At 41.8% G+C, this 23,475-nt stretch overlaps 4 protein-coding genes across 4 annotated transcripts; 2 read left to right on the top strand and 2 right to left on the bottom strand.

Annotated features, from left to right (window-relative positions):
• Position 1: 1 nt before the first annotated feature.
• Positions 2-15,945, bottom strand: LOC124989020 (uncharacterized). The gene is made up of 5 exons (XM_047558964.1): positions 15,403-15,945; positions 14,798-15,359; positions 6,648-6,770; positions 6,418-6,559; positions 2-1,261 (listed from the first exon to the last, which is right to left on the bottom strand). Exons 1-5 carry the CDS (start codon positions 15,808-15,810, stop codon positions 847-849), a joined length of 1,650 nt encoding a protein of 549 aa, XP_047414920.1. The 5' UTR covers positions 15,811-15,945; the 3' UTR covers positions 2-846.
• LOC124979237 (histone H4) lies at positions 6,554-6,969 on the top strand. The gene has a single exon (XM_047543752.1). The coding sequence runs from the start codon at positions 6,556-6,558 to the stop codon at positions 6,865-6,867; it is 312 nt and encodes a 103-aa protein (XP_047399708.1). The 5' UTR covers positions 6,554-6,555; the 3' UTR covers positions 6,868-6,969.
• Positions 15,946-16,192: 247 nt separating the features above from the next.
• On the bottom strand, positions 16,193-17,462 carry LOC124979208 (histone H2A type 2-A). Its single transcript, XM_047543668.1, has one exon. It carries the CDS (start codon positions 17,375-17,377, stop codon positions 16,985-16,987), a length of 393 nt encoding a protein of 130 aa, XP_047399624.1. The 5' UTR covers positions 17,378-17,462; the 3' UTR covers positions 16,193-16,984.
• A 230-nt stretch (positions 17,463-17,692) lies between these two features.
• Positions 17,693-19,028, top strand: LOC124979222 (histone H2B type 2-E). Its single transcript, XM_047543694.1, has one exon. The coding sequence runs from the start codon at positions 17,737-17,739 to the stop codon at positions 18,115-18,117; it is 381 nt and encodes a 126-aa protein (XP_047399650.1). The 5' UTR covers positions 17,693-17,736; the 3' UTR covers positions 18,118-19,028.
• The last annotated feature ends 4,447 nt before the right edge of the window (positions 19,029-23,475 follow it).

Genomic DNA, 23,475 nt, shown 5'->3' with positions numbered 1-23,475 from the left:
AATCAGCGACTACAACAGAACCAGCTGGTTACGCGCTACTTATAGAGAGGGTATGCAAATGAAGACTCCCACAGTACTGCATTTTTTATTGGTTAATTTACAATAATGTCGTCATAGAGGGGCGGAGTCCATGTAAATAATAGATTCTGGTTGCCCTTCCTTAGTGGTCATTAGAACAAAAGTCTTAACAACCAATCAAAATATTCCATTTCAAATTAACCAGTAAATTACGTACAGCGGTAGTTTCACTTCTTTGGGGTATTTTCAGCTAGTGAATTTTCACTAAACCGTGTATTTCTATGCGGAATTTTCAGAGCACTAGATGAAGTTAACTACCCCTTGCTTTTGCATCGTTTATATTTCGTAGGTCTTAACGATACACTCAACCCCTTCGTTTTTAAAAACCGGCAGGTATTCCTTTCCCAAATTGCTGTTCTGGTTTGCATAGCTTGTATTATACAACAAAGAACCTATCACGTTACAAACCAGCTTCATATAATTCCTAAACACAAATTAAAGAACTCGCTTCCGGTCTTGACCTCAATATTATCAGGCCTCAGGGCATCCCTTGTTTTCGCTCAAAGACTTTCCCTCACACAATAGGAAAAGCTACACCAGCAAGTAAAGGAGGCTTGACCGGTACCAAGATAAACTCCTGTACCCAAAGAACCAGATTACAGGTTGGGTGTTGGGATTCCTCATCCACCACGAGGGAGTTTTCCCTGACTTTACTACTCAAAATATTGGTGTACAGGCGTGGACAGCTTAAAGGCTGGTACAGCTGCTCTTGCTGAAAACGTAGGTGGCTCTGAAAAGAGCCTTTATATTGGCTACTCAGCACATCATTTAAGCCCGCTCCCCGCGAATGCGGCGGGCCAGCTGGATATCCTTGGGCATGATGGTCACGCGCTTGGCGTGGATGGCACAAAGGTTGGTGTCCTCGAACAAGCCCACCAGGTAGGCCTCGCTCGCCTCCTGCAGCGCCATTACCGCCGAGCTCTGGAAACGCAGGTCTGTCTTGAAGTCCTGCGCGATCTCGCGCACCAACCGCTGGAATGGCAGCTTGCGGATCAGCAGCTCGGTGGACTTCTGATAGCGCCGGATCTCGCGCAGGGCCACGGTGCCCGGCCGGTAGCGGTGCGGCTTCTTGACGCCGCCGGTGGCCGGTGCGCTCTTGCGGGCCGCCTTAGTGGCCAGCTGCTTCCGCGGGGCCTTGCCACCGGTCGATTTGCGGGCAGTCTGCTTGGTTCGGGCCATGCTTCACCGGTTTTAGGGAAACAAGGAAGAAGTGTTAGGCAGTCATATTTGTAGACACAGCCGGGCCTTGATTGGGCTGGAAGAGAGGAATTTCTAGACTTGTGATCTCATTGGCTAGAATTCAATCCTGCTTACTGAGAGAAGATTGTTAAACTAACCATTCTTCCCTTATTCCTTCCCTCTTCCTCTACAATTTGTCGACCACGAATATCTTTTTTTTTAATGACCCTTACTTTAAGTTGATGTAACTTTGTAACAATAATTTTTAAAATATTTTGCTCACTTTATATTTAACAGGTTTCTTGCAAAAAAAAAAAAAAAAAAAAAAAAAAAAAAGCATGGGACCAGGTTTCTGCTTGTATCAAGTTACCTGTTACTGTAACTCTCCTCCCATAGCATTTATTTAGCGTTTTTTACTATGTTCAGTACTTAGATGCATTATATCATGATGCTTAACAATTTGTAGTGGAAAGAATAAACAATTATATTTATCTGACTTCTAAACTCGACCAAAGCCTTGTTGATCTTCAGTATGCTGACCAATGTTATATTAAAACTTCCTCCTTCCTTTACTTTTTACCTCCTGGGGATTCTGTCTCCATCCCCACATCAAAGGCCAATTAAGTCCTGCAGATGAAACGCTTTTTGGTCAAAGATAGATAAGACCAGACATATTAGTTTCTCCTTTACAATAGGGAACAGTTTCTAATCAAGTCCTAATCAGCTAGATGACAATTTAAAGTTTCAAAACATTTTATTCATTGATTACTGAGTTGTGAACATTTTCTTCAATGAAGATAAAATGTTTTCTAACCCTTAAAAGTTTAATATTTCCTATAGTCTCTACAAGGACAGTGAAGATCCTTTGCCTTTAGTTAACTCATATGCTTTTAAACTGTTGTTCAGGAAAGTGCATGTCATAAGACAATGCATAAAGGTTACTACCGATAAGGTAAAAGTTGTTAACTAGGTAATACAAAACTTTTAATCTCTTGTTTTATTGAAAAAGCATTACATAAAACTTTATAAAAGCTCAAACCTAACAACAAAAGCAGGTCCAAGATGCTTAAAACTTACCTTAATGGTGTCAGTATGAATTATTTTGTCCCTACTGATATCAAAGTCAAAGTGATTTTAAGGGGGTTTTCTGAATGTTACACACAATGTACAACTTGTTGGTTTAATCTCTTCATGAATCCCTCATAGGTAGCAACCTCCTTAGGGAGATCTAAAATGACATCCCAAAGTGTGACTAATGCGAATAAATGTTATTCCTGTGGTGATTTTGTAATGACTTACAATACAGTGAGTGCTACTCCATGTTTAAAAATTATTCTATCTATACTATATTATTTAAACTCAACTGTGAAATAACACAGAGTTCAATGGACACTTTTAAGATACACTGGATGGTTTGATTGCATGAGGATAAGAGGGAACTTATTTTGAAATACAGAATCCAAGAGTCATGGGATTTAGTTTACTTTTTGCGGGGGTGGTACCAGGGATTGAAGTAAGGGGCACTTGACCACTGAGCCACATCCCCAGCCCTATTTTGTATTTTTTTAGAGATAGGGTCTCACTGAGTTGCTTAGCACCTCACTTTTGCTGAGGCTGGTTTGAACTAACCATCCTCCAGTCTTAGCCCCTGGGAGCTGCTGGGATTACAGGCCTGTCCAACTGCACCCGATACTTTCCGATATTTTACTTTTATAACTCAGAGAATAAGAAAATTTAAAGTCTTCCTCTGGTTTAATTTTTTTTTTTAAAGCAAACTTCTAAGAATTTCTACTTCTCAAATAAAACAGAGATATCACTTTAAATACTAATTCTAAGGTAACAAATTAAATAAAACAATCAGAATCAGCATGGTGAACTTTCAAGGGCTAGGGATAAACTTTCTCAGAATACAATAATCTCTGATGTAACTATACCCTTAGAAATCACCTTTAATACAGAATTCAGATACATGTTAGTTCAATATCACCTACTCCCCATATTGAACACTAGAGTGACATTCCTATGAAAGTTCTATCATTTTATCAGAAGCAGGCTGATGATGATGAACCTCTGATTTTCTTCAACTGTGGGAGAGAAAGAATATTCCTCCTTCTGAAATTTTTTCATCAGGAAAGATTTTTTTAAAAAATTTTTTTCCTCATTTTTCAGGATTACATCTAGAGACACTCTACAACTGATCTATAATACATCCCCAATCCTTTTAATTTTTTTTTCTATTTGGAGCGGGGACAGAGTCTAGGTTACCCAGTCTGGCCTTGAACTTACAATATTCCTCCCTCAGTCTCCTTAGTCACTAGGAATTACAGGTATGTGCCACCATGCCCAGCTTTTCATCAGAAATTCTTAATGCCTATAGTTTGAAGGTCAAGAACTTGAGTTACATTATTATTTAGCATGGGTTGTGATGGGGGTGTGGGAAGCAGACATGAGGAACTTAAATTTTTCCATACAGGAAATAAGCAAGCAAAGAAAATTTTAATAATGATTAGGCATGTAATGTTTTGTATATATCTATGTTTATTTTTAATACAAAAGTAAAGGACTAAGTTAAAATAGATATTATGAGAAAACAGCTTATGTTTGATTTTTGTCTTCAAGTACCCTCAGAGTTATAAGCATTCCAAACTGAGACCATTTGAATCATAGATTTGTGGATTGGTTAGGCCTCATTTGCTTTCATCTTGATTATTATTCAGTCCTGAACCAAATTGCGAAGACATATGATTTTAAGCTTCCTTCTTTATTCCATTCTGAAATAAACTCACTCCTTCAATATCCTGCCATTGAATAAAAATTCACCAACATTCTCCATTCTACGGGTCCTTAACATTTACTGATCATACTGTACAACTTAGAATTTATATGATTTCTAGCTTTATTATATAATATATCCTACTGAAATGTAGTAGAATCAAGTAATTTTTTTAGAATCAAGAAATGTTTCAAAGCTATATATATGTAAAGAGATTTTATTTCACTAACCATCCTCATGATATCTAAGCTACATTTTGCAGAGAGGTTAAGAACCATATATTTTGAGGACTTTCTTTTTTATTAGAATTGTGGGGGAAGAAGAATTTTTTTTTTCAACTCCCCATAGGTTCTTAGTTGGAACTGACCCCATAACAAAGACAGAGCAATAAAAGAAAAACAAAAGTTTGTAAATATTGAGCATACACATGGCAGCATTCCCAAGATGGATAACTCAGAAAGGTGGTTAGAATTTGGGGCCTGTGTACTTAATAGGGGAAAGGAAGAGGAGAGAAAGGACACTTAGGGGAAAGCAAATGACTTTTTTGAAAAATAAATAGCACTTAGGAGAGTAGAAGACAGAATATTATGGTTCTATGACAATGTCTGTTTGGGTGTGGAACCAACTTCTCATGTATGAGAAAATTAGAGTTGCCTCCATGAAAGAAATTTACAACTGAGTTAAACAAAATGTTGAGTTCTTTTGGGATACTCGGATTTAAACAGATAAGTGATTTCAGGAACTCAAATGCCTTCAGGTCAAAATGATTCTTGTGCCAAAGTGGCAATTTTGGGGTAGCATATCCTTATCGCTTCAGAAGGGAAATGTATACACATCTTTTACTCTGCCTAGGGTCCTTTCCCCCTTTGACACCAAAATTATCATTTCTGTGAGCCTTGGCTTATATTTATCATGTTGCAATTTAGTAATGTCTTTCTTACTAGTATTTAAAAGTCATTAAATTAGAAACTATTTTTTCTATAAATGATTACTGAGCATATACTGAATACTGAACTACAGAACTACATGTCGGTTTACAAAAAGTAAACAAAAACCACTTCCAGGAAGGAACACAAAATCAAGAGGGGAGTATGTAAGATAAAAAGGGATGTAAAATAATGTGATAATCTGCAAGAGTTGCTAATGGGTCAGAAAAGAGAAAGTGTTTTTCTGCCTAGAAGCAGACAAGGGAGAAGAGATCTATTTGAATTCTAGGGTTTTGGTTTAGGCATGTAGGAATATGGATGTAGTGATGCATCCATTCAATGGACAAAAAAAGCGTGATTATTGGAAGGAGGTTGAATCCCCTCACCCCCTAGGAATCATACCTTGGAGGTTTTGAATTGAAGCATGTGATTTTGGGAGATTTTCAGCTTTGGGTTTAAAATGATTGAATCTATATGTCTGGAGCCTAGAAGTCTGAATAGATTTTTTAAAACTAGGATTCATCAGAATATTAAAAGTAGTCAGAGCCAAGAGATGAAACAAAGCATCTAACTTTTAAAAAGAAATAGTAATCATAAACATTTTTCAGGAAACAAAAACCTTTCTGGTACAGAAATCAAAACATTTTTGCATGGGTGGTCCTACAGAGGGCCCTGGTAATGAACATGCTAACACTAAGGCCCCAGTCAATTTTTAGGGCAGTTTCTGGTAATGACTCTGGGCATAAAGCCCCCTTGCAAAACCTAATTCAACAAAGATTGTTAGCTCCTGAGGAGGGGGGTGGGTGTCTTAACCCAGACAGTTTGGACGCTTAAATCCTGGCTGAAAACAAGGGTTGATTTTAGAAGATCTGTAAATAGATGTGCAGCCTCAGTCTCCTCTATTTTTCATATACCCTGCAGAGCTTTGGATGACAGTGCATTGGGGTTCACTAACCTCCAAGAGAAGGCTTGGCAGTATCCTGAGACCAGTTTTCCTAGGATCTGACTTCTGGTTGAATTGGAATATTGTGCCTACCAACCAACAAAATAGTGCAAAGACTAGAAAATTAAAACAAACTTCTCCCTCCCCTTGCCCTTCTACACATATCCCCAGTGCTGCTAACCTGGAGTCCGTCAACAAAATTTCTGGAACCGTTTTAGTTGCTGTTTTATGCAGTCAGAGGGTTTGAAACCATGGTTAAAATTGGATCCGGCACATCTCTGAACCCCATGTGCTCTTCCTCCAGGCTTCTCCCACCAGATCTTTCCACTTAGACTGAATTTAATGCCTTCCAGAAATCCACAGACGGAAAAACAGAAGCATAAAGACTGCGGAATCTGGAAACTTTATGTTGGGATCTGAATTTTCCCGGGAACTATGGAGTATTGATTTTTTTTTTAAAAAGCAAAACAAAAAGAAGGAGGGCTTTGTAGAAGGCAGAAGAGAACAAAGGAAATAACGAAATGCTCAGAGAGCTGGAACAATTAGAAATCTTCCCGCCGGCGCGCTTTCGGTTTTCAATCTGGTCCGATCCTCTTGTATAACAATGGCAAGCCGCCCTCAACGCTGGCAAAGGCTGTTCTCGAACTGCACTGGTCATGTCTGGAAGGGGGAAAGGCGGAAAAGGCTTAGGCAAAGGCGGTGCTAAGCGCCATCGTAAGGTCTTGAGAGATAACATCCAAGGCATCACCAAGCCCGCAATCCGGCGGCTTGCTAGGCGTGGGGGTGTCAAGCGTATCTCCGGCCTCATTTACGAGGAGACCCGCGGTGTGCTGAAGGTATTTCTGGAGAACGTCATTCGGGACGCAGTCACCTACACCGAGCATGCCAAACGGAAGACCGTCACTGCTATGGACGTGGTCTACGCCCTCAAGCGCCAAGGGCGCACCCTGTACGGCTTCGGAGGTTAAGCTTGCTAAACCGTTGTCTTAGCTTTGCGTTTTCACTTCCAAAGGCCCTTTTTAGGGCCAACCATGTCCTCCACAAAAGAGTTGAGCACTTAGCAAAGTGTAACAAGCAACGAAATCGGAAGGTGGTTTTAAGTCCACAATCTGAACTGACATGTGAAGATAGTGTTGCCTAAAAGGTTAAAATCCCTGAGGGCTCAACTTGGTAGCCAAGGATGGCTTGTCATTTGTTCCGGCTTTTTTTTCTCCCCCCTTACTATTCATTGGGAATGAACGTGCTTTAGACCTAAGCACTACTTTTGAAGCTTGTTTTTATGTAGAGCTGGTTTTGGGGGGCCTCATTTTCCATCACTTCACAAGGGAGGGGGTTCAAGTCCTTTAGAGACCATTCACACTGTATAGGTTTTTTTGTAACATGTATACAGTTCACTTGTACAATGTGTATTGTAGCTAGCAAAGCCCAATCCAGTCATCAACCATTTGAAACCATAGTTATTAGGGCAGAGATGAGCTCTTTGGAGGTTTAAAAATGAGTGTTTGAAAAGTATTCTTTGATTCTTGTGTTCAACAAAAAGACCCCTTAATTTAGTCAAGAGCCTATGAGATAATCGACTTTCAGTGTGACATTGAAAGTTATACAGTTGGCAGACATTTTAAGGTGATACTCTAAAAGTTGAGCAAACTATATAACTTGTTGAAAACAAGTCTTCAAGAAACAGGTGATTCAGATATGTGACTTACTTGTTAGGACCTGTTTTAGCTTAGAATGGGGCATCTGCAGGAACATGCTCACCATCAATATACATGGTGCAGTTTAATTTTGACAAGGCAAAAACAAATTATTCTGTCTATGGGGCAAAGTACAGTAAGCCATTCTCTATACTTCTTTGTCCTAAACTTTCCTGATTTGGATTAAGCATTGCAGCTATTAACATATGCATGTAAAGTTGTGGGGTTTTGTTTTGTTGTGTGTTTGCTTTTCGTATTATGGACTTAGGATTTTACAGCAAAATTTGGCCTATGTAATTTAGAGAAGAAATTCCGTCAGAGCCCAAAAGATTAACTATTACTTTATTGGCTGCTCTTATCAGCAACAAACTCTTGAGGGTAAACTAGGTTTAAAACATGGTGCTTAGCAATGGAGATGCCAGCAAGGCAAGGGATACAAGATTTGTCCTTCAGGAACTTCCCAAAAGAACAGGGAAGGAAAAAATAAATACACAATACATAAATATATACATACTTATATACACATAAGAAGTTCAATATAGACAATAATAGCTATAGGAATTCTAATGCTATAGAAGTCACTTGGTGCTGGGAAACGGGAAAGTTTGGACATAGGGGGGTGTTGGGGGGGTTGTTTCACTTTTTGAAAAAAGAATGCCTGGCATCCTACTGGAGAAGACAGTAAATGGGGGTGGGGGCGGGAATGGGATGGCAAAAATAACATTTTCGAAGATGTCCTGCTAAGAAATAAGAGGCTTCTATGTTCAAGATATCTCATTTTTCCTTTTAAAATCTCACCAACAACTAACTTATATAGTATCTATATTTCAAATATAACTTTTTTTTTTTTTTAACTTTAAAGTCAATGCAGAATACATACAATCCTCACTGAGATGCTCTAAAGTAGTACACAACATTCTGAAATCAAAGAATTAAAAAAGGTGAGGGGAGTGGAATTGTGTCTCTTGTTGAAGTTAGAGGTTTGGAAAATGTAGTCTCTAACTTAGCAACACAGATCACTTGGGAATCTTTAGAAATACAAAATCCTTGGCCCCAACCCAGACCTACTGAATGAAAAACGCTGGGGCAGAGTAATTTGCATTTTAATAAGCCATGCACTCCAGGTGATTTTGATAGACATTAACAGTTTTTCTTTAAAACATAAGTAGAATCTGAATATGTTGTTCCAATTTCTTTACCATAATGTTAAATTTTGCTTTCTTTGATGAAAAAGAAAACAAGTGGATGATCCTAATACATTTTACGTAGTAAAAAACATAGTCCGGCTCGGTGGCCAAGCCTATAATCCCAGCAGCTTTAGGAGGCTGAGGCTGGAGGATCACAGTTCAAAGTCAGCCTCAGCGAAAGTGAGGCACCGAGAAACTCAGTGAGACCCTGTCTCTAAATAAAATACAAAATAGGGCTGGGGATGTGGCCTAGCTGTCGAGTGCCCCTGAATTCAATCCCCAGTACCTCCCCAAAAAGAATTATAGTTAGAATAAAGTAAAATAGCCTTCTTTGCCAAAACACTTGGAGAAAACACAAAAGATGAATGTGAAACATAGTTTGTTTTACTATTATTGGTTTATACTTTCAATCATACAGAATTGACTTTTGTAATCAATAGATATGTTTTTTTTTCTTCTTTCTCCAAGTCCCAAGTTTTTTTTTTAAAGCCATTATTTTTATTTATTTATTTATTTATTTATTTATTTATTTATTTAGCTTTAGTACTAGGGATTGAACCCAGGGGCATTTTACCACTGACCTATGTTCCCAGTCCTTTTGTGTTTTGAGACAGGGTCTAAATTGCTGAGACCTCCAACCTGTAATCCTCCTTCCTCAGCCTCCCAAATTGCTGGGATTATAGGCATGTACCACTATACCTGGCACCACTATACATCTTTTTATATACCTTCTTTAAAATGATTTTAATAGTGACCTCAGCTTTCACTTTATCAATTCCACTAATGACTATTATGATATGGCATGACTGAATCCTTTGTTAGCTGTATTAAGCCCCTGAATATTGCCAAGTTACAGAACATGTAATTATGCATCTTTTTGCATTAATAAATGCCTTTTCTCTTATCTCAACTATCTGTAACAGCAAGGATTATAGTGCTATTTTTTAACTATTTGTAACAGTGAAGAACATAAATCTATTTATTTGGTTTGCTAACAAATAATTTCTACCCAAGTGCTCTCTGTGAGCCAGCCTGTACCTACTCTTTCCCTTCCTGGAGGAATTAAGGACTTCCACCAGAATATATAAAAACAAATGATTATGGAGTTTTTTCTATGGGACTACTTTCTTTACAGTGGTCATAGTGGCACTTGAATGTTCCACTTATTAATAAAATATCACTATTCCAGTTTGAAGGCTTACTTTCCCTTTCTGGGTTCTCTCCTCTGACTAGCAGCAGTATCCTCCCAGACTCGCAGGCTAGATAGCTACCCTAAGTCATCTTTCACTATGTTCTTAGTTTCTTCCCTTTAAACTTCTCACTCTGTACTTTTCATTCTAGCTACTAGTGTATTTGTTATTTCTCTACTTGAGCCAAAAGAACTAAACTGGCATTTATGTACGTATGGATGTATAGAGGAAGAATGTTCACAAAAATTTAAGAATGATTATGGGTGTGGTTTTTTGCTGTCTCCATTGAACATTCTAAATTGTTGGCTTTTTAAAAATAAACACAAATATAATCTCCTGCCCCTAAATAATCAGATGGTAGTCTGGATTACATAAATCATGACAAATATCTTTGCTATAGTTGAATTTTCTTATCTATAATGTTACTGAGAAATCCTGCCTTTCTCATAAGAATATTTAAGGATCAAATGAAAAGATCTATGTGGAAAGAACTGAGGTGAGGCCATGAAGTGACATAGAAACCAAAGGTAATATATTTATTGTCTATTTCACCAATCTAATTCTTACATGCTATACAATCACTGAGAAAGGGAGAGAGTCACTAGAGCTAGAATTTAGAGAGCAAAGCAGACAGTTGGGTGAAGATGGGGTATTGAACAAGTTTGCAAGGTTAGACATTTTAGTATTAAACCAAATATGCATGAAGTTATGAAGAATCCAATAGATTCCCAGCAGACTTGACTATATTTATGAATATTCAGATCCTCAAAACAGCACAAGGTAAATAAATATTGCCCTCATTTAACAAAGGAAGAAACTAATATTTATGTGGGTTATATAAGTTAGCACTCTCTGATATACCCTGATGCTCCTGATTTTTACTAAAATATTTATCTATTAATAGACTTGCGATATGGATTTAATAGAACTATAAAATATTAGTGCTTAAAAGGACCTAAGAAATCATCTGGTTCAGTTTTCTCAGCACATTTTTCCTCTGGTTTCAGGATAAAACTCTTCTCTACCTTCCCATCAGATCCCTTAGTGGTACAAGATGTTCCCCAGAGGCCTGTCCTTGGACTATTACTTCTTATGAAGCTACTCGTTGACAGTTCTACCCTCTTGTGTCCTGAAGTGAACTCTTCAGCAACTCCTCCTTCCAGATTGTCCACCCCTCCCTCTCAGTCTTCTTCCCAGGCACTCAGGGAGGTCTGGAATCATCTTTGATTACTTTTTGCCCCAACAACTCTTTTCTACCCTTTTCCCCATCTGGTTCAGGCAAACTTCAACATGCAATAAAGTTGTTTTCCTCCTGTCCTTTTTTGTGGCTGGTTCCCTTGACCTCATGTTTTCTGATAAATCTGTGTGAGAATTTATTCTAGATAAATACCCAGGAGCAGAATTTCTGGTTCCTATGATCTGTGTAGAATTAATGGGCCTAAGAAGTACCAGGTTGTCCTTCAGAATGGCTTCCCTAGTCCACATTCCACAAGCAAGATGCCAAGCATCTAAGTCCTCTTGGCCATCCGTTGGCATTATTGAACTTTCCAATATTTGCTGGACTATTTATTATAAAGTAATGTCATTATTATTTTAACTTACCTATCCGATTATTAATTTTATAATCATCTCAACATATATATATATATATATATATATTAGATTTTGTGCTTTCTCTTCTATAATCCACCTGCTATTCATATCCTTTCTCCTATAATGCTTATAGAGTAAGAGCTATCCCCTTCCCAGCTTAGCGTCAAGACTCTAAATAAGCTAGCCTCAAAGTCCCCACTACTGAAAACTGATTTATTACTGGTCTTGACCTGTCTTGTGAACTTCTTGCCTCTCATACTTCTCTTTATCTTTCTGGCTTCTCTGCCTCCATTAGACTTCCCCAGTCCAAAGTTTTCTTACAAGAAGAGCTCCAGAATTGTTTCCCTCGGAATTCCAGATAATTCAGTCCTTCTTCACCACTTACCACAGATTGCCATCAATTAATACATTTCTTCTTCTCATAGAACCCAAAGATCTGGTTTCCATTTCTGCAAACTTATATGCCTTCCAGTATGAAGAGATGCTGGAATTACTACTAAACAAAATAATCTATATCTGAGTGATGATTTCATTTTGTTCTTGGTAATTTCTATAGTGCAGTGGTTTATAGATGCAAATTGTAACCATTAACAGGTGAGAAAATCAATTTAGTAGAGGGAGTTAGCATCTTTTTTATTTCCCCCATTAAACAGAATAGGATTGAATATATCAAAGTATGGCAGGAAAAAAAAGCATTCTGTACAACTTGTTTCAATTTTAGGTGTGTATGAATGTGCAATAATATTAATATAAAATGTATCTCACTGTAACTTGGAGTCAGCAGAAATCGGTTACTGTAAGATGTACAGTATCTCTGTGTAACTCTTGTACATATAGTTTTCTGAAACAATCAAATGCAGTTTTTAAAAAAAGCAAAGCTCAAGACCGAGGTTCAAGTTCTACCTCTGCCATCTTTTAGCTTTGTAATCCACATTCTCTCCCTTGCTACATTTAGTTTCTTCATCTGTTCAACACAGTGAAAAAAAAGACTTCCTCTCAGTTATTGTGAAACCAAATGAGAGAAAGTGAGTGAAAGATGAGCTATAAGCCACCTAGGAAAACAGGACTCCTTATATCTAGGTTACATGGTCTACAAGAGACTGATCATATGTTTATAAAAGTATTCACCAATTTAAAAAGATATATATATATATATATATATATATATATATATATATATATATTTTGGTATAAGGAATTGAACCTAGGAAAGCTTAACCACTGAGCAACATCCCCAGTCCCCCACCCTTTTTTTTGAGACAGGGTCTCCCTAAGTTATTTAGGACTTCGCTAAATTGCTGAAGCTGGCCTGAAACTTGTGATCCTCCTGCCTCAGCCTCCTGAATTGCTGGTATGACAGGCATCTGCTACCATCCCTGGCAACACCAATTGTTTCTGTGTCATTCTTTTTTCCCATGACATGATGGTAATTGAGACATAGATCAATTAATATTGATGTCACTAATATTAATATCAATGTTAATTATGCCATCAGTGCCTATATATTAAAACATGTGGAGCTCTGTTCTAAGCATTTGTGTGAACTTCTATCTCTTTTTATCCTCACTGCAATTCTGTGGGTGCAATTGTTATCCAGTTTTACAATGAGGAAACTGAGATCCCAGACTTTTCTCTTTGGAAGCTTTTTCTAAACCGAAGGGGTCTCAGATCTCAGGTCTCAATTCATAGCAGTGAAATCCTCAAGTTTGTGTTTCCTAACCCCTTTCTCTCCCCTGCCATCTGTGTAGGTTGGTCTCCCAAATATGCAGATTTGAAAGATATCCATGAGTACAGGCTTTCAGTAACAGAACACAAAATACCATTCTATTCCTGACTGCATATCAACAATCCCATTATGTTTTCCTTTGAGATTCAGTCAGTGAGACTTCCCATTTTCAGAGGTGCCTAGACCCGTGAGTTAAAGCAGTGCCATCATAGGGGCAGGTAGAGGATATAGAAGACTGGCACTGACATTCTCAGGTTCCAATGTCTGCTCAGCTTCTCCTGAGATGCTGAGTCCAAAGGTGCACCCAAGTCAGCTCTGAAAGTCACTACTTCTTTAAACTCAAGAGTACAGACACTATCTTGAAGTTCTAAGCAGGGAATGAGGGCATGTAGTCAGGGAACCAGAGGTAGGCTCTAGAAATGGCTGTAATTCTGAAGTAGAAATTTGTGACAATGCATATCAGAGAAGGCTACAATGCCTACCTACACTGCTTTCCCCTTTCTGACATATTTGAGACAAAAGAGCAACTTTACAAAATTAAGTTTCTCTGATGCCCTTTCTCTCATCTATTGTACCTCACTGACTGATGATTGCTTTTGACCTGTCAACTGTGCTGAGACAAAATATATGATATATATTATACATCTTATATATATAATATATATTATACACACACACACACACACACACACACATATATATGCACATATATATATACACCCACATTCTTCCAGGTGCAATAAGGGAAGAAGATTAAGAAGAGTTGTCATTTCTTTAAATGACAAAAAGAAACTGATTATGCCTAGGTGGATGGATTTAAGATTAGTGGACTTTGAAACCTTTCTTACTTTTAAAATTATTTTAAAAACATGGATAATTTTAATTAAAAATTTTTTTAAATACCAAAACAAAACAGTGTCATATAAGACCACAGGCCTGTGTAGAGTGGACTCTGCAAGCCCCATACACATACCCAACCCAGGCTGTGGATTCCCACTTCTCAAATCATCCCTTAGACTGAAGAAAGCCATCCCTAAGACTGAAGGAGGCTTTTCCTAAGGCAGAGAAATACATCCAGCTACCTAAGGACCCTGTTCTGCCCGTTTTCTCTCTCGCAAAAACTTGAGCTTGGGGCTACTTTTCTGCACTTAACTGGGGGGAAAAAATCTCTTAAAACCCTGAAACTAGGTTGTCAAATATCTCTGAAGGAAACATGTAACGGAAATACTGAGTCCAGGAGGAGAATCTAGGCACATCTCAGGTTTCAGAGAACGAAGATAGCTCAGTGGACCTGGGTAGGAAATCTTCCAGTTAAAGACAGGCTTGAGTTAGGTCACATTCCTTGCCAAGCTGATATTGGCTTAGAAGTGGGTAAAGGTACGGTAGACCTGCCAGGGTCTCAAGCAACCCGTAGCTCTCTCTCATCAGGACCTCCAACTCACTCAGGCAGAAGGCGGGCTATTTCCGGGAGAGGACCGGCGGTCCAGGACTGCGCCCGCTGAGGCCACTTCCGGCTGAGGGGCCGAGAGGTCGCCGGCTAGGGCCAGTAGAGGGCGGCGCTTCCCTCGCCGCTGCGTTAAGGTCAGGCCAGCCCAACCCCGCCCAGTGGCCGAAGGCTGCGGACCGCGAATCCCGAGCGTCCCCTAGTGACTCAATCGCGGGATAAGGTTGTCCGGGACCCCGCCCCCGCCCCCGCCCCCGCCCCGCCGCGGCCCTGGGCAACTTGCCATCATTCCGGGTGGCTACCGATAGCGTAGAGGGTTCCCGGGGAGGGGCGAGTCGCGTAAAACGGACAGAGCAGGGCTGCGGCTGTGGCTGCGACAGGGCGGTGGGGAGCCGCACCAAGAGCTGAACCGCGTGTCCCCGATGACCAGGCGAGCGGCAAGCCCGCTGGACTCTCCGCCCGCTCTGCGACCTTCTTTGCAAAGCTAAAGTAACGCCTTCCCACGGCCTGACATCCTGCCCTCCCCACTCCCCTCGCGCGGGAATACCAGACCGCCCCCGGGAGAGGGCGGAGGGCAAGCGGTGCGGCTCCTTCTGAGTGCTGCTGTGGGTGGCTCTGAAAAGAGCCTTTGGATGCGATGGAACCCGGAGCCTAGCCAGCGCGTACTTAAGCCCGCTCCCCGCGGATGCGGCGGGCCAGCTGGATGTCCTTGGGCATGATGGTCACGCGCTTGGCGTGGATGGCACAAAGGTTGGTGTCCTCGAACAAGCCCACCAGGTAGGCCTCGCTCGCCTCCTGCAGCGCCATTACCGCCGAGCTTTGGAAACGCAGGTCTGTCTTGAAGTCCTGCGCGATCTCGCGCACCAACCGCTGGAACGGCAGCTTGCGGATCAGCAGCTCGGTGGACTTCTGGTAGCGCCGGATCTCGCGCAGGGCCACGGTGCCCGGCCGGTAGCGGTGCGGCTTCTTGACGCCGCCGGTGGCCGGTGCGCTCTTGCGGGCCGCCTTGGTGGCCAACTGTTTCCGCGGGGCCTTGCCACCGGTCGATTTGCGGGCAGTCTGCTTCGTCCGGGCCATAGCGAAGAGGCACAAATTCTCCGGCGCAGCGGCAGGGACAGTAACCTGGTGCCCGCCCGGCTCAGCAGTCTTTATAGGCACAGTCTTTTCCCGATTGGGCGGAAGAAAATTGAAAAGTCCCGCGCTGGCTGTCCGTTGGCTGTGACGTCATCAGCACCAGCTTCACTGATTGGCTCGGGCAGAATCCTGCCTACCACGCACCCCCCACCCCCCTCCACCCTCCTCCACGGCCTCACTTTCTCCCTTCCACTTGGCCCGCGGTTTTCCTACCTTGTTTTCTTTCTATCGTTCTCTCTGGGTGACATTCATCTTCGGTCTCTGCTCGGTCAGATGGCTCCTGCACTCTTTGGTCGTTCATTCCCTTGGGACAGGTTACCCGCAACGTCCTCTTCCTTAGGCTATGTGGCTGCCGAGTGGAGCCTCAACTTTTATTTGACCCCCGCCCCCCCGAACGCCTTGTCCCGCCTCCACCCCGCTCCCGGGTGGCTTCGTGGAGGATCACTCGTCCCCGAGTTCGCGCTTCTCGGGTGGGAGAGTTGTCTGTCTGCCCCAGGGGTGCAGGATTCCGCCTCTGGAAGCCTAGGCGGGTACCCGTAGCTCTGTCGCTACTTAAAAAACAAGCAACAACAAACGAAGCCAGCTCAGTGAGGCCAAGACGACCCAGGCCCGCCACGCTTCCCTACAGCAGACAGGGCCTGGGCTAGCGACTACGTCCCCCTAGGAACTACTGGTCCTCCTTCAGGGGTCCCGCAAAAGCCTGCGAGAATGTGTGTGTGGCGTGGGGGGCGGTGTCACTGGGAACTGACGCTCGGCAGAGGGCCGTGGCGTTAGCGTTATCGATCGAGTTGCCCGTAGCGCGCGGTGTTTGGTGCCTGCCGTGCTAGGTTCCAAGACTCGGCCCACCGGGCAAGGGCGGGTAGAGATGATACGCTCCAGCCTCGAGGAGCGGAACGGTTGGGGAGTAGTGTGCACATGCCTCTTTTCCGCGCCCACCTCCCGTCCTCTCCGGACTCACCGCTTACTACGCTACCGGGGTGGGGGTGCGGGATCGGTTACTGTAACAACTCTTTTTACTTGAAAGTGTGGGTGGCTCTGAAAAGAGCCTTTGATTTCACAGGCACCCCCTTCGGGGCGCCAGGGCTGGGGTGGGCGGCTACCGGGCGCCGGCCTCACTTCACTTTCCCTTTGCCTTGTGGTGACTCTCCGTCTTCTTCGGGAGCAACACGGCCTGGATATTGGGCAGGACGCCGCCCTGGGCGATGGTGACTTTGCCCAACAGCTTGTTCAGCTCCTCGTCGTTGCGGATGGCCAGCTGGAGGTGACGGGGGATGATGCGAGTCTTCTTGTTGTCGCGGGCCGCGTTGCCAGCCAGCTCCAGTATTTCCGCGGTGAGGTACTCCAGCACCGCCGCCATGTAGACTGGCGCGCCGGCCCCCACCCGCTCGGCGTAGTTGCCCTTGCGCAGCAGACGGTGCACCCGCCCCACCGGGAACTGGAGACCAGCGCGGGAGGAGCGCGACTTGGCCTTAGCGCGGGCCTTGCCTCCCTGTTTGCCACGACCGGACATGACAGCGACAGTCAGCGCGACCAGCTCCCGCCTGACCACCCGGAAAGTCTCCGCAACCGGCGCCGCTTCTCCCTTTTATAGGCAGAACGGCGATTGTCCACCGAGCGCTCTCATTGGCCAAAGCATAGTTTTGTCCCGATGACCAATAGCATAGCTCAGTCAGAATCCACTCATTTACATAATCTCGTCCCCCTCGCACTGCCGCCGCTGTGAGCCGGCGAATCACAGCGTGGCGCGATCGCGACCTTAATTTGCGTACAGCCTCTATAAGTACGAGGTCGTTTCCGGTGCGCCCCTGCGCTTCTGTGGTGCTTTTGCCTTCCAGGTCCTCTGGCTGCTTGCGCTTCTTGCTTCTCGCCATGCCCGAGCCGGCCAAGTCTGCTCCGGCTCCCAAGAAAGGCTCTAAGAAAGCCGTCACCAAGGCCCAGAAGAAGGATGGCAAGAAGCGGAAGCGCAGCCGCAAGGAGAGCTACTCCATCTACGTGTACAAGGTGCTGAAGCAGGTCCACCCCGACACCGGCATCTCCTCCAAGGCCATGGGCATCATGAACTCCTTCGTCAACGACATCTTTGAGCGCATCGCCGGCGAAGCGTCTCGCCTGGCGCATTACAACAAGCGCTCCACCATCACTTCTCGGGAGATCCAGACGGCAGTGCGCCTGCTGCTGCCCGGCGAGCTGGCCAAACACGCAGTGTCCGAGGGTACCAAGGCCGTCACCAAGTACACCAGTTCCAAGTGAGTCCCCTCTTGGGACGCGCTTGCTTCTAAAGGCTCTTTTCAGAGCCACCCCACCTTCTCAGTGAAAGAAGCTGCCCTAAATATCGTTTTTTGCCTTGTGGCAAAAGAAATTTTACCGTTATCCCTCCGTGAAATAGTTGGTTAGTTGTGGAGGAATTTCAGTGTGGGTTTTTTCAATCAGTGTGGAAAGTTATTGTGGAATATGTTCTTGAAACTTCTTTCCTTGACCTTGTGTCTTAAATTGTGCCAACCTAGTGAAATGCTCTTGACAAGCCTGCCTACGCAAGGCTGCTGAGGTGTGTACCACAAAAGTAATTTCAATTTCTATGTATAGTAAGATTCTTTGAGTATGTGTTTTGTTGACAAGCACATACTTAACTCCATTTAGGAGGAGGTTCCCTAGTGAGGAAGATGAAAGCTTGATTTTGACAACTAGGAAGTAACTGGAAATGTTAGTGACATCTTTCTCTCTTGATATCCTGTAAAACCTATCTCATACAGTTACATCTATGATGATAGTGTTTTCCCCAACTACCACTTTGAAAAGTTTTTGGAGCGAAAGGTTAATTCTATGTAATGGCAACAAAATATGCTAGATTTCACAATTGAGAGTTTGGAACACTTGAAGAGAAAGGTCAAATATTGTGCAAAGGAAGTTGGTTGGTTTGACAGTTTATTCTAGTCCTTTGAGAACCCTTGAACTATTTTAGGCCTGGAATGAAATAATAGAATTTAGCCTTTAAAAAAAAAAAAAAAAAAAAAAAAAAAAAAAAAAAAAAGCTGGTTACTTTGGAGATTATTGGTTGATCATAGTAGAAGAAGGAAGCAAGTTAGGAACTTGTTGATGTGTTTGGGACTAGAGAAGTCTGGTTTCCTGACGAACGGCATCAGCATTATTAAAAGTGAACATTCTCTGGTCTCAATAGGTTTTTTTTTGGGGGGGGGGGGGGCGGGGGGATGGGTACAAGGAATTAAACCCAGGGAGTGCTTAACCACTGAGCCATGTACCCATCCCTTTGTACTTTTAATTTTTGAGCCAGGTTCTCACTAAGTTGCTTAGGATCTCACCAAATTACTGAGGCTGGACTTGAACTTGTGATCATCCTGCCTTAACCTCCTGCGTTGCTGGGATTATAGGCATGTACCACCATATTCAGCTGACCTTAGTGTTTTTTTAATAACAAACTCTCTTAATGATCCTGATTCATGTCAAACTGAGAACCACTAAGCAGACTAGAGTGTTGACTAGGAGTACAGTGGTAATAATGGAAAGAGAAATATTGGAAGTAAGACTTTATTTTAGAGACTGGGGTTGTAGATCAGTGGTAGAGCTCTTGCCTGGTGTGTGTGAAGCACTGGGTTCAGTTCTCAGCACCACATATACATAACTAAAAAAAAACTAAAAAATTATGTCATCAACAACTGAAAAAAATTTTTTTAAGATTTTATTTTATAGGTAAAATAGGTTTTGCTTGGGGGAATAGATAAAGAGTGAAATTCCTTGGATTTGGGCTTGAAAAACTGGCTAAGTAATGGTGCTATTAGGATGGAATACTGGGAGGAGGTATGGGTTGGAGCACAGAAGGGAAATCCAGAATTCTGATTTAGATTTGAGAAGCTGCTTGTTATTCAGGAGTTGCACATTTGGGACACTGAGAGGTGCATCTAGGACTCAGCAAAAATAAAGTAATTGCCTCTGAACACAGTGGAAGGAATGAGTATCACTTTCAAGCATTCTTCTAGATCTTATTTCTTCTTATCTGTTTGTCATGTACTATAATTCAGGAGATGATAGGCCTATAAGGTATGTTATTTGTTTTAATTAGCTAAAACAGTCACTGTGACCAAAACACCCAATAAGAACAACTTAGAGGAGGAAAAGTTTATTTGGGGCAGTGGCCAACTCCATTGCTGTGGGCCTAAGGTGAGGCAGCAGATCATGGGGGGAAGGGCCCCGCAGAAAAAAATTGCTCAACTCATGGTAGGATCAGGAAGCACAGAGAAAGAGCACATAGGGGGCAGGAACCATTGGAAAGATGCACCCTTCCAGGGCAGGACCTCAGTGACCCATCTCCTCCCAGCGATGTCCCACCTGTATAGAGTTGCCACCCAGTCAGTCCATTCAAACTAGGATGGACTGATTAGGTTATAGCTCTCTCATAATCCTATTGTTTTACCTCTGCATTAACAGGATCTTTGGGGGGAATACCTAATATCCAAACCATAACAGTTATTCACTTTCGTGCAGCATTTAGTTTTCTAATTGTTTCTGTGATAATACTGTCGTGTGTTTCCCAGAAAGCAGATTTTACCCACAGTTGTTTGAATTGGCCTAATTGATTTAAATGTCCAGTCCCCTTTCCCATTGCAATTATTCACCCATCTAACTAGTATTTAACATTTAGAAATTAACTAACAGGTGAATAACTCTAGGAAACTGAAGAATGCTGCTATCTTTTGGGAAGAAGTTTTGCTTTCAAGAGGCAGCAGAATATAAGGGTTTGAAGGCAAGAATGATTACAGACAATATGCATTGGAGGGCCCAATGTGGGGAATCAGAGAACTGAGTCACTCAGAGAGCTCAGCCAACCCTAGAGCCCTGCTATAACTTCAGACTTCCAATTAAGCCAGCTTGTTTGATAATCTCTTACTTAGTTTTAATCTTGAAATATTTTAGGAATAATAACAATTTCCCAGAATATTTTTTAAAATGATGCTAGGACATTTATGTTGACAGGTCTCATAGATATCAAATAGGGGAGATAAGGAAAAACACATACTATAAGTAAACATTTGGATCAAGCATCCAAGTGTTCAGAATCACTATTTGACCAAAGATTAATATTATAATCATGGAATTTATTTTAAAAATAAATCTGAAATTTAAAAATTTTAAATTCTACAAAAAATAATAGCACTTATAATAAATGCCTATGTCTGCCATAACGAAGTACTACAAACTAGATGGCCTAAAGTGACAGAAATTTGTTCTTTCATAGTTCTGGAGGCTAGAAGTCCAAAATCAAGCTGTTGGCAGGACCCTGCTCCTTTCAAAGTCATTAGGAGAGGATCTTTTCTTGTCTTTCAGTGTCTGATAGTCCCAGGTTTTCCTTGATTTGTGGCAGCATAACTCCAATCTCTACCTCAGCCTTCTTCTTGTGTGTCTCAATATCTTCTGATAAGGATACCAGTCAAAATGGATTGGGTCTCACCCCAATAACCTCATTATAACTTGATTACATCTGCCAAGACCCTATTTACAAATAAGGCAACATTCTAAAACACTGTGGGTTAGACTCAGCGTATCTTTTGCGGGGACACAGTTCAACCCATAATAGTAGTTGAAGCTATGGTAAGGATCAGTATGGCCCTCAAATATGTCCATACCCTAATCCTTAGAACCTATGAATATTACCTTACAGGACCAAAGGAATTTTGTAGATATGACTCTAAGACTGAGAGATTATTCTGGATTCTCTGAGTAGGCCCCAAATGTAATCACCAGATTCCTTATAAGGGACAGGAAGGTCAAGGGAGGAAGGAAGTGTTGGAAGCTGAGAGAGATCTGAAGATGCTATGATCCTGAATTTGAAGATAGCACAGCCAAGAAATACCCCTCTATAAGATGCAAAAGGCATGGAATAGGGTCTCCTTTATGTATAGTCTCTGGAGGGCGCACAGCCTTGATTTCTACCTAGTGACTTCTAGAACTGTAAGAAAAATGAATGTGTATTGTTTGAAGCCGCCAACTTTGCAGTAACTTGTTACAGTCATCTCAGGAAACTAATATAACAGCTATATAGGTTTTATTTCATTTTTCTTTTGTCTCTCTCCTTCCCAATTGGAAAGGCTATGTGGGGATGTAGCTCAGTGGCAGAGCATTTGCCTACCATGCATGAGGCCTTGAATTCAATCCCTAATACTGCAAAAGAAGAAAAGAAAAAAATATGCTGCGGTTATAACTTAGTGGTAGAGGGCTCGCTTGAATTGTATGAGGCCCTGGGTTTGATCCCCAGCATTGAAAAATAAACAAGTGAAGAAATTCACATATGAATTGTATATTGGTTAATATTATTGAATCAATACTAAATTTGTTGGGTGTAATGATGATAATGTGGATGATAATGTAGGGTATAGATGATAATGTACGAGAATGTCTCTTTTAAGAAAGACATGCCACAGTATTTAGAAGTGCCAGCAATTTGCAGGTTATTTTCAAATGGTTCAGGGTTTGTGTGTGTATATACCCATAAGATATTTGATATTTCCACTTGGAGTCCTAGCAGGAGTCTAAAAATTTATTTCAAAATAGTACTCTTGGTTTTTTCTCTCCAAACCTGTTCTGTATTCATATCAAGTAAACAGAAACTCTTTCCAAACACTTGGTCCCAAAACCTGCAATAAATCCTTGATTCCTTGCTTTTTGTCATAACCTATACTCAGTTAATCAATTTAATTTAAAATATGTCTTGAAAGAATGAAATTTTGTCATTGCTGGTAAATGGAGAACATCATGCTAAAGTGAAATAAGCCACTGAGAAAGTCAAGGTCAAATGTATTCTCTCACATGTGGAAGCTACAGAGAGAGAAGAAAAAATAAGGGATCTCATGAAAATAAAACTGAAACTGAAAATGGCTTAGATATGAAGTGTCCCCCAAAATCTCATGTGAGAAAATGCAAGAATTTTCAGAGGTGAAATGATTGTGAGAACTAATCAGTGGCTTAATCCACTGATACAGATTAACTGGGCAGGTAACTATAGGCAGGTAGGGTATAACTGGAGGAAGTAGATCACTAGGGGAATGCTTTCAGAGTTTATATTTTGTCCCTGGTGAATGGAGCTCTGTTTCATCATTGCCATGTCCTTGGCTGCTTTCCTCAGCCACACCCTTCTGCCGTGATTATGTGCCTTACCATGTGGCCCAGGTCTATAGAGTCAGCTGACCATGGATTGAATCTCTGAAACAGTAAACCAAAATAAACTCCCACCACCACGTTTTTCTTGTCAGGTCTTTTCACAGCAATAAGAAGCTAACTAAAACAAAGGGAGACCAATAGAGTAGATCAAGAAGGCGGGAGAAGGCAAGGATAAGGGAAAGTACTAGGGAACAAAATCTACCAAATTATGCTATGTCCATGTACAAATATATCATAATGAATACAACTTTTACATATAATGCACTAATTAAATAATAATTCAAATAGAAGGGCATTAGTACAGTAGAGTAAGAAGACCGGAGGGAGTAAGGAAGGGAAGGAAAGGAAAGGTACAGAGGGGAATGAAATTGATCAAATTATGTTACGTGCATGTAAAAATATGGCATGATTCCCATTGTTGTATATAATTATCATGTATCA

This window comes from Sciurus carolinensis, chromosome 1 (genome assembly GCF_902686445.1).
Source record: "Sciurus carolinensis chromosome 1, mSciCar1.2, whole genome shotgun sequence".
Classification (NCBI taxonomy): domain Eukaryota; kingdom Metazoa; phylum Chordata; class Mammalia; order Rodentia; family Sciuridae; genus Sciurus; species Sciurus carolinensis.
Note: the sequence above shows the minus strand (reverse complement) of the source record. Positions and strands in the feature narration are given on the sequence as shown.